Here is a 14,483-nt window from a genome sequence, read left to right as displayed (position 1 = left end):
GATTGTTTTACATCTGGTTCCAGTTCTAGACTTGAGAGAGGAAGCTCAGCATGTTTTCCTCATGTGTGCTGTTAAAAAGTTTGACCTTTCTTCCTTTTTTTTTTTTTTTAAACTCATGACAATTGTCCCTCTTGCCTGAGCCAGGTTTGCTCACCTCTGTGAACATCCCAGAAGTGCAGCACCATTTCTCCAAGCAGCAGCAGCAGCCCACCTGCCAGGTCCCAGGAGAAACTGAGTCACAGCCAAGCAGTGAAGGAAAGCAATCAAACAGCCCCTCCTCAGAGCATCTTCTCCTCACCCCAGTATGAACACAGCTACATTAATCCAGACTCCACAGCTGATGACTTTCACCCATTTTAAAGCATCGTTAGTAACTTTTAATAAAATCATGTTCAACAAGACAAAAAGTAGGTTAAAATCACATCATTTTCCTATTTGCACTTTACTAATAGCAACGTATATGAACACCACCACACAGCACAAAACTGCAGCATATCCCTTTTACAGAGTCAATCCACAGCAAATTTCCATCTAGAAGGTAATTTCATTATTTGTACCCAGTCTTTCCCATTTTCTCTTCAAACAAGATTTGTACACAAATTTAGCACTTTCAAAGCAAAACGAACAAATCACTTAAACATTTCTTTGAAAAACTGTATTAAACCAAAATATTACACAGGATAAGGAAAATCAGAGAAAGAGCAACACAACAGGCAATGAGGCCAGAACACATCAAGCCCAAGAAATACTGAGACAGGTTTGTTTCACAGCAAAACATCTCTCAAAATGAAAGTACCAATAAATTCCAGACTATACCCACATTTTTTCATTGTAAATATCACACATCTTTAGAAGGACACAGCTATATTACAGTTTCTTAAAAACAATAAAAAGGCAGAGAGTAAAAATTTAGATCAGCAGCAGCATCTGGTATAGTTAGTACAAGATCAAAACAGACAACAAATGTGTAACTTAGTGAAAACCTCCTATAAAAAATACTGTCCTTGGCTTTAAAAAACCACCAAGATTAATGGTTTGACGAATATTCAAAATATGCAAATGGCATACTAATCAAAGTCCCTAATGCAAAAGACTTAGGGGCTCAAAATAGACTTTTGGTGTGATCCCAATTCATTTCACCATAATGCCCAGACCATGCATGTGCTATATTTAAGTGTTTCCATGTAGAGAGACAGTTACCAGAATGAATGATGCCACCCTGCTGATCTCTGAGGTCATCAGCCAGGCTATTTAATCTGTTTTGTTTTTGTTTTTTTTTTTTACTCAGTGCAGCTTAAACACATGCAGAAATCAGCACAAAAAGGAAGTTTAAACCACTACATCTTCAGTGTAATTCAAACAAGTCATCACACTTGCAAAGCAAAGCAGTGCTTTACGTTATCCCCATCTTCACACTGTCTTTACATTTACCATTATCCCCATCCTCGCTCTTTGAGGGCTCCTATAAAGATATGAAGACCACAGCACAAGGTGCCATGCATGCTGAGAACAAGCAAGCAGCAAACCTCAGGGCAGCAGACAAAAACAGATCCCCATCCATGTTCCCATCCAGTGCCTCACCCCCTGCAAGAGGTTTTGGGTGGGCAGGACGTAATTCCACACACCAGTCAAAGGGGTGGGAAGATTTTTTTTTTTTTCCTAGCTGGTTTCACAAGGCCTGATCAGCAGATCATGTACAAATACAAACAGTTAATATTCACAGAGCAACTTCTTGTACCTAATTATTAGAATAGATTTAACATCATCAATAAATATATAAAACAACATGATAATCTCACAGACAAAACACATTTCAAAGGTCAGCATTGGCTGAGATATTCAGACGATTTGGTCGTTGCTTAAAGCACTGAAGAATTATAAGCAGATAACAATGTGAGTGTTAGGAACAGGCTCACAAAATACAAACTTAAGATCAATTTAAACTTTCTGCAAAGGCTCTGAACTGACCCTAGAAGCTATTTCAAATGACCTTCAAATGAAGGCTCTTGCAGCCATTGCATATTTGAGAATAAGCTCCTTTACGCTGTCTGTATCTCGGCACTTTATCTAGATCAGCTGCAGAGCAGGCATTCCCCAGGGACCAGCACACAGAGGTAAACATCTGTCCCAAATGATGCTGTCCTACATTTCACACCATCCCCTGCTGAAAGAGGACGTTGTTCAGTCAGTTCTTAAAAGTCTTGCTCTGGGAGAAAGAGACCAACGTGCTCTCTCCAAGCTTCTCAAACCTGTCCCCTTCCCTCTCAGTTCTGAGAAGGAGAGGCAGCAATCCCCTGTCCCACAGTGCTGTTCTGAGGCTTGGTTTCATAAGGTGCTTTTGCAGAGTCTCAGAAAAGGCACTACAGCAGTGCAGCTGTTGCAATGTCAGAAACACAGAGGTGAGCGCCGCGCGGCCTCTCCCGAGGCACCGATGTGCAAATCCAGAGGGATGGGAACCCACGCGCGGTCACACTTCTGCAGCCCCATCACAGCAGCTCTGTTCTCCCCCACAGCTCTGAAAAAGCCTCACATTTCCAGGTCTTGCACAATTACTGGGGTGCCCCATTCCTCAGGCTGTCTCCAGGCTCCATTTGCTCCAGTGGGCCAAACTCAGGGTGTGTGGCCAGGGGCTTCCTCTGCCCTCGGAGGGTGTGAGCATTCAGCATCTCCAGCAGCAAGTCATACACTGGCACCACGTTTTTACACTTCATGCTCAGGAGATGCTCCATTCCCTTGTTACTGTGCAAGAGAAAAGAAAATAACTCAGCAGTCTGGCTCCAACAGTGCAGAGAAGAAAAACACACTCATGGTTTCAAGAGAATCCCTTTTTTAAATTTGGATTTAAGAGGCTTTAACTGCTGGGGTCCCTGAGATCACTTACCACTACCAACAGTAACAACATCTCAATACTTTAAGGCTGAAGGGGGATTTACTACATGCAGGTTACTAACGACTAGCTACCTCTCCTACCTGACTGAGTAGGAAGACCTAATTACCCAGCTAATTTCAAGCACTTTATTTACTCTCTGCATGTCCAGTGAGAGGACCTTGCAGTGGCTGCAGACTTTAAAATAATCTTTCTGTTATGCAGTAACATACAATGACACCTTGCTAGCCTGAACACTCAGTGCTGTATCATGGTTTGGATTAAAAATGGCTATTGCCATTGCAGCCACACATATTTATACTCCAGATGCACTCAGGGGTTTGGGGTTGAAATCTAAGGGTGCTTGTTCAACCCCAAATCTATCCCAGTGGAAGCAGCAGCAGACAGCCAGCAGAGAGTTGAGTTGGGAAGGGGGCAATGCTCCCAGATAAACAAGGTTCTGCTGCAATTCAGGAGTTATGAATATGTTAATGGACAAGAAGAAATTGCAGCCCTTCTCCCACACCCAGCTCTGAATTATTTCCAGACCAAAGCCTAATTGACTGACCAGCACCAAGCAACCTGAAGGAGACAGGACACAACAAGCAGCCTCCAGACTTTGGCTGAGGAAGACACAGCATAAAGGTTCCTGGCTTGATGAGAAAATATAAAACTTTCACAGAGATTTGTGATGTTTGTTCACAGAATGCCAGAACAGCTTCTGCCAAGCTGTGATGTGGAGTCACATCACAGAGCACAACCCAGGTGATGGCAGAGATCAGAGCCATGAGACAGGTTCAGCTCTGGCTGGCGCTGGAGCTTTTGCAAGGCCAGCTCTCAAAGTCACCCCAGTCCACAAATTGACTGTCAAAGCTGTGTTTCAGCACCATCAGATCTCTGCTGCTGCCCTTTGCTCTCCCAGGAAGTTTATTGCAAAGGTGACCATCCCCTTTTCAGTATCCCTATAGATATGCCCAGCTCTGCTTTGTCTGCTCCAGTCTGGTCCCAGGACATCTTCCCTGGACACAGAGTCCAAGGTCAAGCCATGAGACAGCTTAGTCAACAGCTGGCCTCTAGGTAATCATTTAAAATGACAAACAGATTGAAAATCAAAACCACTTTTTGTAGGATGTGTATTTCAGTCTACTGTACCACAAGCAGAGATGGACCTCTCAAGAAGGTCCAGGAACTGGAGCCACTTCCCATGGAAAAAACAGGAGCTTGACATTGAGTCATTTGGTAAAAACTCTGTGGTTCCATGTAAAAGACAACAAATTCAGTGTGGGAAAAACATGGCCCCCCAAATCCACTTTGCTTTACCAAAGCCCACACTGCAGATCAGTTTTGTAAGAGATTCTCATTTTGAATGGAAGAGTTTTGATGGCTGGATGAAAGGCCATCTAAAAGGCTCAATTTTTGCTATTGTTAAACATTTCAGGCAGACTTATAATAAATAATTTAATGTAATGAAGTTAAGACAGCATTTAATATCATCATGTCCTTGAGTGCCAGCAAGCACTAGAGTTTACTGCCTGTTTTCTTGTGCTGGGAAGGAAAGCCTCACAGTGAGAGAGGTGCAGAGCAGCACCAGGATTCCCTCAGGAGTGCCCTGGAGTTCCAGCCACCTCTTTTTTTGCTGTGATAAACAAAGAGTAACACAACACAAGTGTTGCACACACTCTGCAAACCCTACCTGGCGTGTCTGACGTGGGAGAGGAGCATCAGCAGATTGGCCAGGCGAGTGGTCTGCTGCTGTGAGGGGATCCCACTCTTGGCAATAACCCACACCAAAGCCTCTGTGACCACGTTGAGCAGGTGGTGCAGCTTCCTGTTGCTTTCAGGTTCCTCTGCTGACAAGGGGAACATGCCTAACCAGAGAAGAGGAAGAAATATTTGCTGCTAGTGAGGAAGAAAAAAAAGGTGCGACTGTAGATTTTTTTAATATGTAATATTTCAACAAAATTACAGAAATACATGCCCTGATACTCCCCTCAAGACTGTACAAATTATGCTCCATATGGCACATTGAGCTTGAATTTGATGGCCCCATCATTTGCAAAGTGAGTTCTTCCAAATCCTCCCAAGACTTCTTGCACATAGAGCCTCCAGTCAGGTCATGATGTGCTCTCCATTCTTCAGGGCTTTTTCCCCCTGTACCTTGTTTTTTGAATTATTATGAACTATAATATTATGCTTGTTCTAATCCTTTCTTGTTGAAAAAAACCCCTTTTTTTCCCTGAGTATATAACAGGGAGGAAGGAGAACATGTCAGTGACACTGCTCAGAGTGACCCAGCTGGTCATGGTCTCCCTACAGATCACTAAGGGTGTCATAATACAGCAAATGTCTGCAGTGAGAAACCTCAAAATTCAACAAAAACAAACCAAAAAAAAAGAAAAAAAAAGGAAAAAACCCTAAAACTATTGAAACAAAACAACAACAACAAAAACCCCACAAAAATAAAATAAAACAAATTATTAAAAAAAATAGAAGGAAAAATAACGGGTTTGGGGGTATGGAGAAGGAAATAAAGAAATCATCACTAAGAAGGTCTGGAAACACACAATAACATTATTGATAAAGCAGAAGAGACCTGGGACAAGGGAAAGAAAAAATCTCAACCATCCCTTCAGAGATACCTATGGAAGGACAGAGCTCCAAAACACCTTGAAAATTAGGGGCAAATTATTAATTTTGTCAAGAAAGGAGAGTAGAAAAAGAGAATGGACAGATCTTTTGAGACATGAACTTTGAAGAAAATATGGCTGATGAGTGTGGAGTTTGGTTGGGGCTTTTTGGCTGTTTTTTTTTTTTATGGATACTTTAGGAAAATACAGGAAAAGAACAGCTTTTGTTGTCTGTTGAAATAGTGGTATCCACAGAATCATAGAATCATCTAGGCTGGAAAAACCTTTAAGATCACCAAGTCCAACCTTTGATCCAGCAGTACCAAGGCCATCACTAAACCACATCCAGGGGATTGCAGCTGGGCTGCTCCCCTTCAGTACTGGACTAAGAATTATGCAGCAGCTTCTTGCTGAAAGCACTAGATGTAAATAGCCTAGCTGCTATTTTGTTGTGGGATTTTTTTTTTGTCAATATTGACTATGAAATGTTCTGGGGAAAAAATAAATTTTACTGCAGGCTACCCTAAACTGGCAAAACCACACAGAGAGAGAGGCTGCAAAGCAAAGCTCCTGTCCTGAAACTCATCCTGCAGAACTGTTGAGTACTGTCAATCATTTCTAAACAACTCATTATCATTAAACAGGAACATTTAAGCCCCATTAATCATCACTCAGTTGAGTAACTGGTATTACTAGAATTAAGGACAGATTTGTAGGACTGTATAGCAACTTCACACATGACTGGGATCCACAGAGATAGGAGCAAAATTTCCCATCCAAAAGGACAGATCCACAGCCAGAGCCATGAGCCCCACCTTATGAGAAGCTATCAGAACTTGGGGTCTTCCATGCAGCTCTTAGAACAGGCCCCTAAATACAGGAAATTATACAGCTGAGAAGTTTCCTGAGCAAAAATCTGTACAATCTATCAGAGACAAATCCTTTCCTATTATTCTCTTCCAACAGTTTTTTATCATTTGACACTTTGGGTTTTTTGAGGCCGATTTCCCAGCCACCCTCAAAATGGAAGGTGCAGTTTGGTGAGTACCAGAGGCAAGCACATACTCACTGGAATTGAGGAGGATCATTGCCTTGACACACAGATACTCCTTGTGCTGCAGCTTCAGCTCTCGGAACCTCGAGGTCATGGCCAGGAGCATATCAAAGATCTCCAAAATTCCCTCTACACATTTCCCCTCATCCCTATGGAAACACATTCAACATGTTACCAAAAAAATAGAATTAAGGAACTGACTCAGACAGAAGTCAAAGCATGAAGGAGGCTGCAGAAGGCCTACCTTATATCTCATCTTTGGGAGAACTTAAAAGGCTCTATCATGAAATCTGAATTGAAAATTACACTGGTGTGAAAGGTCAGCATTTATGAGAAACTGATTTTCTCATTAACTGCAAGGATTGGCAATAAGTGTGATCATATTTCTGTATCATCTCAGCCTGTATAATTCTGGATAATCAGTTTGAAATCCTGTAGTGCAGGGCACAGTACCACCTTGAATAATTTTCCAGATTTTTTTCATAAGGAGTTACCCACAACCAACAACAATGTTTGTACCTATTGGAGGCCCCAGCACTTGCTAAAAAAGAAAGACTACCTAAAATAAGTTGCTTGCAATAACAAGATATTTTTAAAGAATAAAACAACTCTTGTTCCTATCTCCTGGCACTTTTTTCTGGGTAGGTATTGGAAGGTATTTGGGGTTTTGGTGGTTTTGTGGTTTGGATACTTTTATATTTGCAAGTGTTTACAGAATGCAACTTTCCCCATCTTGGATATGAGAAATGGTCCTATTTTCAGATCTGAAAAACACCCCAAACAAGTCATTCCTATTTGTTTAAATTCAGCAGTGGCAAATCTCAAACAACTGAAGGTGCTGCTCCCGGATTTTTTGTGAGTTTTGTTTTATATGTACTGGACTAAAAAAGTGATTAAGCTCTACAACAACGGTATTCAAAGGGAGGCTTCTTATCCTCTTTGTAATGGGAGATTTTTTTCTCTGTAACATTTTTAAAACAAGACAGATTTACGCACAGCAGTGCAGGAGAATAAAAGAAATTTACTGGATCCCAAGAGAAAGGTGCTGAGCTTTCAGGCTGGAGGGAGGAACATGCAGGTTACACCACCCAGGGCAGCAGGTTCTGCTTGAAAAAAGTATTTTTTATTGCCCAATTTCTCATGTTTCTCAATTAAGCTTTAGAGAAGGACAGGCAGCTGTCAGATTCAAAACAAGGACAGAGGTTCCAGAGAAATATTGTCTGCAAAGATTATGAAATGTATCTGAAGGCTCCAGGGAGACCTCAGAGCCCCTTCCAGGGCCTAAAAGGGCTCCAAGAGAGCTGGAGAGGGGCTTTGGACAAGGGCCTGGAGGGACAGGACAAGAGGGAATGGCTTCAAATGGAAAGAGAGTAGGTTTATATTAGAGATTAAGAATAAATTCCCCACTGTGAGGGTGCTGAAGCAGTGGCACAGGTTGCCCAGAGAAGTTGTGGATGCTCCATCCCTGGAAATGTTCAAGACCAGGCTGGATGGGGCTCTGAGCAAGCTGGCCTGGTGGAAGACATCCCTGCCCATGGCAGGAATTAGATGATTATTAAGGTCCCTTCCAACCCAAACCATTCTGGGATTCTAAGTTCAACTAAGATAGAAACAATCAAGTTACAGACCAGGTTCATATAAGGATGTCCTGAATAAAATTACAGCATGCCCAGATACTTGTAAGCTCCCACTCTGCCATGTCTTTAGGAAATGAAGAAATACATCAAATATTCCTACTCTATTCAGCACATATTGACTCCTGAGCAATTAAATGTATTGTACATTTTCATCAATTTCTGGTCAATGTGCTGAACAGTGCACCATGTCCTTGAATTGAATTTTATATGAGCAAATAACATTTATTTCCTCTGTTTTAGAAATTTTTCTTTTTTTTATTAGCCAATTTTGCCTATCTGTATCTACAATGATAATTGTTGATTGCAAGTCACAGAACTGGTGAAAATCTGAATTTTCCCAGGCTGAAAAACGAAAAGATATTTTAAAACTACCCAAGAGAGTAGATTGCTTGCCTAACTTTTTACCAATGTGAAGCTTAGGTCAAATCCTTCTAAGGTTCTGTAAAAAACATCCTTACTAATCCATATTCTTCCTTCCTGGTACATGATGCTATGGAGAAACAATCTTTAAACTTGAAAACATCCTGCTGTACCTTGAAAAAAATATTCTTTGTATCCAACAGCAAGCTAGGGGTCTTTAAATCCCTCTTGGCTAGTGCTCCAATGTTCACTATTACTGCTAACTATGAAGTCTGCTGTAGTGGCAGGAAGAAAACAGGCAGGAAACCTATTTAAAATAATTAAAATATTGCTTGATGCTATATCTTCTTTTTAATGAGGGACGTAGGGACAAATGGACAATGTAGTGCCTTGTGTTGCTGTATCAACAGTTTCAGCATCTAGAGACCTGGAACAAAGGGAACAAAACCACCAAAAGATGGGAAAAGTGCAGAGAAATTTCACACTCAGTGCTACAGGAGTTCAGGAATTCACAAGTTCAACAATAAAGCTTAAAGCTTAGCATTCCTTAAGCCCTGTAAGGATGTGGAACCTTAGGACATGATTGTTACAAGCACAAGTAAATGACATGGTTAGATGAAGTATTAATAACATCTGCCATGTTTAATCCTCTTTCCCACCTTCAACCATACTAATAATGAAGTGTTCTCAAGAAATTTATTCCTCTTACCTGTCCAGTACAAGGTCTGGTGCAAAAATCAGTTTCCCAGGATGGTCGATGGATCTCCACATCAAACCAATCATCAGAACTTCCATCCAGCAGCTCTCCAAGAGCCTCACTTGGTCATAGAGGCTGAGATCAATGAAGCCTACAAAATATTTGGAATAAAGCAGAGTGGTGTTTTAGTGCAATTAGTCCCATACAGCTGGTGAGACTCAAATGACTGCAGAGTCACCTGCTCTATGTTCTTGTCCTAAAAGAGAAGAGATGTTAGAAGAAATATTGTGAGGGTGAGGCCCTGGCACAGGCTGCCCAGAGCAGCTGTGGCTGCCCCATCCCTGGGAGTGTTCAGGGCCAGGCTGGATGGGGCTCTGAGCAACCTGGGATAGGGGAAGGTGCTCCTGCCCATGGCAGGGGGTTGGAAGAAGATCTATTCTATGAGTCATTTCTCCCCAGAACTTTTAGCAAGGCCTCAGATAACACTGCAGCACAGCCAAGAGGCAGAGACAGTCACAGCCCACCTTTTCTCTTCCCCTGAAAAAAAAAAAAGGAAAAAAAAAAAAAGATGATTGGGGAAAAGATAAGGCCTAGAAGTCAAAAGAAAAAATAGGAGAAATAAAATTCCTACACTCCAAACCAAAAGATCAGAAGTGTAAATTATCAAAACATGGGTGGGAAAACAGACTGTTCAGTCAAGGAGGAAAACACAGATATGATGAAGAGCTGCTCAGTGATCAAAAACAAGATCAGGCCACAGTTTTCAAAGCTGAGCTTCTTGAGCTCGGGCCCCTGGCAAAGGTGATCCATTTTCAGATGAGCTGGCATCTCTGACACTGCTTGGTGACAAATCCAGGTACAGCCTGGCCATGGCAGGCTGGTTTCCTGAAGTTCTTCCTGGTTGTCTGAGGCCTTAAAACACACACAAGATGTTTGGGCTGCCAAAGAATCTCTCTGTCAGTAATTTATACAAATGCTTCATGAATTTTAAACTTATTACACGACTCAGCTGGAAGCCAGTGACAGCCAGGGGCTGACATGAACTGGGCAAAGGTCACTTTTATCATTGTGAACGTGCTGCTTTTCAAAGCTGGTGCCTCTGGTTGTGCAAGAAGGGTAAACAGGAGCTAGGAGAGGTTCCTTCCCCCCTGGGTTCCACTGTCACAGAATTTACTACAGAGCACACAGCCAACAAGAGATTATCTGCCACACACGCTCATCAGTTAGAACTGCTTTTAGGAAAATATTCACGGAAGTGTGAAAGAGTATGAAAACCAACAGTGCCAGTTTCCTGGGAAACAACATTTCAGAGTATATTTAAATAAACATTTACACTGCCATGTACTGATTTCTCTAGCATAAACAAGGAATTATCAGGTTTAAAAACTCTCTCAGTTGAGTGATGTCAGACCAAGTTCCAGGATTCAATCTACAGGCTCTTGAAATCCAGATTTATCACGGATGTCATCTGCTAAATTTGCATTATCAGAGGCAGCAGTAGGAGCTGTGGCCATTGAGCACAGCAGTTAGAAGGACTCTAATTCCCTTTTTCCTAACAATCTCATGCTCCAAAGGTGCAGGACACCAAACAGCCACCACAGCTTTCACTGCAGCCTCAGGAGCCCCATTTATTTCTTCCAGACTACATTAAACTAATAATTTTTCTCTGGTTGTCTTTTAGATTGTGGGCCCTATTTCTTACAATTGAATTTTGAATTGCTAAGACAGAGAAGGAAAAAAACTTGTGCTGGATGTCTAAAACCTAGGAAAAGACACACTGCTCTGGCCAGCAACACACTGGGCTGCATAATGAATCCAAATTTCGATATTGTGACAACATCTTATTGATTTGCAATACAGGTTCAGCAATGAACCACGTAAACTCTTTTAGACTAGGTCAGCAAAGCAAAAGGCAATTACAGAAGCTGTGTTCCACATACTTAGAATTCAGAAGGAAAAAAATCCAGATGTCAGCTTCTATTTGACTGAGCAACAAAAAAATATACTCCATTAGGCTGAAAGTTCAGAACAAAAACACAGCCACAGAGTAAAATTCATTACAAAAGACTGTCATTAAATATTAAGAAGTGAAAAAAACACAAAATATAAACATGCTTTTTTCTTATTTAGGCAAAAAAGTTACTGTTAATACAATACAGAATTTTTTTCACTTCCAGTGACTGTCAAAATAATATGCAATAATAACTTAGAGATAAAAATGGGCTTCTAACCTGGATACATAAAAGCAAATATTCAGCTTTTCAGAAAGTAAAATTACTGCTCATTGGGCCATTAGTCAAGACCTCTCTATTTTTTTTTCCCAAGACATTACCTCCAGGAACCAGGCAGGGATGGGCATGATTACCTTAAGGCAAGAGTTTTTGAAAAATAAAATTCCATGTCCTGAGCTTTAGCCATCACAGCTTTTTAATGAAAAACAAAAAAATCAATCCACATTGAAATTAATAGTCCAACTGCCATGTGATACAGCAGTGTCACTTATAATTGGATATTAAACACCCCATCTATTTTTGGCATTGCTCTAAAATGCTGTTTATTTCTGTTCTCTGTTTTTTCTGATCACTCCTATTACAAACAGAGACAACAAAGTATCAGCATTCCCAAGAACTGTTTTGAAGAAGTTTGATTACTTCAATGGGTTTTCTTCATACAGTTTTCTTACTGCCAAGAAAAAGTTTTTATTTCTGACATATGTTGAAAATAAACTAAAAGTGACCTGTGCCAAAACTGAGTTTGGTTTGGAAACTGATCTTGTGAAAAATAAAAATAATTAATCTTTAATGGTTGAAGGATTGGGTTTGTGGGTTTGTTTAAAAAAAAAAGTCTCTGAGTTAAAAAATAGAAATTAATAATAATCAGAAAGTGGAAAAGGTTGGGGGTTTTTTCCCAGTGAAGTATTGGTTAAAATGAGGTAGTTTTCTAAGACTGGTTTTCCTTCACAATTCACTTCCTATCAGATAAACATAACTAAGTGGAGTCCTCTGAAATGGCACCTCTTAATCACATTTTTATTATTAGAGAAGAAATTATTACAACAGATACCATTTAACCCCTTATGCTTGGTTACTTCATAGTTATTATCAGAGTTCCTTAGGCCACAAAAACAAGTCTAAAGGATTTGGGCTCTCAGTTTTTAAACATCCCACATGAACAGCAAAACTATCATCACTTTGCAGACATCCAGCGTGGTTTGAGATACTCTGGGGTGCAAACATCTCCCCAGCAGCTGGCCTGGAATCTGCACACCCCAAAACCATCACACCTGGACCCTCCAACTCAGTGTCTGAGAGTGCTCTGCCCCTGGGAGATGTGCTCAGCAGCTGGAAGCACATCAGCCACTCCACCTAGACCTGAAATAGGATGCGCTTCCCTGATGGCTAAATTCCTAATTTAAGGATTAAATGAGATATTCTCCTCCAAGTTTGCTTCCTGCACTGTGCACACTGTTTCTGTCGTGTTTTCCATGAGTGTTCTCCAGCAGCAGCAGCTCTTCACACTTCACACCATGACAAGGGCAGGGCACACACCAGCACACTGAATCCTTCACAAAATCCAGGAGAGGATCCAGGGAGAGCTGGCCCCCAGCAGTGCTCTCTATCTGAAGCTCAGGATCAAGCCCCACACTGCTGAGAGTCCACCAATTATTCAATGTTTTCAGCTCACTTTTAGTTTTTATTCTGGCTGTTTTAGTCATGGGTACTTCATGTAGAAGGAACTGCAAATGCTCACATTTCTGGTTTGTGAGAAGTTAAATGGTTCATTGCCATGATGCCATGGAGACATCTGGGACATTCCAGGCACTGACACAGGCAGTTGTACTGCAGTGCATGTCCAACAACAAAAAGAACCCTTACTGACTTTTGTTTTCAAGGAGAGCACATGATAAATCTGAAATCAATACTGAGCTCCACTGATGTTCTTCTGTAGCAGCTCTGTCAAATGAATCGATTGTAGACACCCAGGACTTGGACACCTTTCAGCTCTCACCAACTACTAGAAACCTTCTATCAAGACACAAGGAAAGAATCTGTTGTTAAATGAACCTTCTAAATCAGCTTAATCAGGTGTTTATAGCTGAGGTAGAAATTACATACAACACCACCTCTTGCACTACAGAGTTTTTCCCACAGAATCTTCCTCCTTTGTGTAAACCCAAACTTTTGGGGAGAAGGAGGAAAACCTTTTAATATTGGATGTCGTAATATTGAACATTTACAAAATGAACATTAGCAAAATGCACAAGTATTTGAGTAAGACCAGACAGCAAGTTATGGGTTACGTTGGGTCTAAATCAAAAACCATCCAGGTTAATTACTGAGAGCAATAAACTCTCCATTACCTAGCAGGATAGAAAGCTTGACTTCGGTACCATGCACTCACATGCGCCCAAAGAAGGAAGGACACATTGCCAGGTAAAACCATTGACCAAAACAAACAGAAAACAAGCCTGAATTCCTCACCAGGAATCTTCTTGGCCCAGCCGATCATGTGCACCAGCTCCTTGTCCGCCAGCTTGGTCAGGGACATCATCATGGAGGCCTCGGTGAAGGGTTTGCTGGGCCGGCTGACCAGCACGTGGGGCGGCTCTGCCTCCAGCAGGGTCAGCACGAACTGCTCGGGGCTGACGGCGCTCAGCAGGATCTCCTTCACCCGCGTGGCCGCCTCGCTGTACCGCCTGGCCCGGCCCAGGCAGTGCGCGCGCTCCTCGGCGCCGCGGTGGCTCCGCAGGATTCGGTACCCGCAGCGCTCTCTCCTCGAGCCTGCCATGACAGCCACGTGGTTGAATTGAAGAGTTTTTCCCCACAGAATTTACCTCCCCCTTGTGTAAACCCAGATGTTTGGGGAGAAGGAGGAAAACCCTTTAATACTGGATGTTGTAATTCTGAACGTTAAGTTTCTAGGGCATCCAGCGCGGACTTAACTTTGTCCCCACCGACTTCATCTGAGGAGTTTTGTTTATTCTGCTAAACAAAGTTTAAAACTGCTTGGTTTTGAACTTCAGTTAATTTGGTTTAAAAGTCCAGTGGAAAACTCCCATTGACATCAAAAGATATAAATCAGATCTTTAAAGGCAAACAAAGATAGCTGATTGTAAATTTTGCTTTATATGTAATCTGGAGGAATAAAAAACTTGAAAGTCTGGGCCATGTTACAGATTAAATGTCTCAGGCACAAGCACAGCTGGGCCTCAGAGTTAGCTGGATGTGCAGCCAGGGATTCA

General features: G+C 41.7%; 1 protein-coding gene across 9 annotated transcripts in view; it reads right to left on the bottom strand.

Moving 5' to 3' along the window:
* Nucleotides 1-341: 341 nt before the first annotated feature.
* The window catches only part of ESR2 (estrogen receptor 2), a 45,090-nt gene continuing 30,948 nt past the window's right edge, over nucleotides 342-14,483 (bottom strand). For 8 of the 9 annotated variants that reach the window (XM_064422900.1, XM_064422901.1, XM_064422906.1 and 5 more), the window contains 5 exons: nucleotides 13,723-14,022; nucleotides 9,254-9,392; nucleotides 6,563-6,696; nucleotides 4,560-4,734; nucleotides 342-2,739 (listed from right to left, as the gene is read on the bottom strand). In XM_064422900.1, coding sequence (XP_064278970.1) covers nucleotides 2,550-2,739; nucleotides 4,560-4,734; nucleotides 6,563-6,696; nucleotides 9,254-9,392; nucleotides 13,723-14,022 — 938 coding nt within the window. In that variant the 3' untranslated portion in view covers nucleotides 342-2,549. The remainder of the gene's footprint in view (nucleotides 2,740-4,559; nucleotides 4,735-6,562; nucleotides 6,697-9,253; nucleotides 9,393-13,722; nucleotides 14,023-14,483) is intronic. The other variant, XM_064422908.1, reaches the window with a different exon arrangement.

This window comes from Passer domesticus, chromosome 6, assembly GCF_036417665.1.
Source record: "Passer domesticus isolate bPasDom1 chromosome 6, bPasDom1.hap1, whole genome shotgun sequence".
In the NCBI taxonomy this organism is placed as follows: Eukaryota; Metazoa; Chordata; class Aves; order Passeriformes; family Passeridae; genus Passer; species Passer domesticus.
This window is presented reverse-complemented; position numbering and strand designations above follow the sequence as displayed.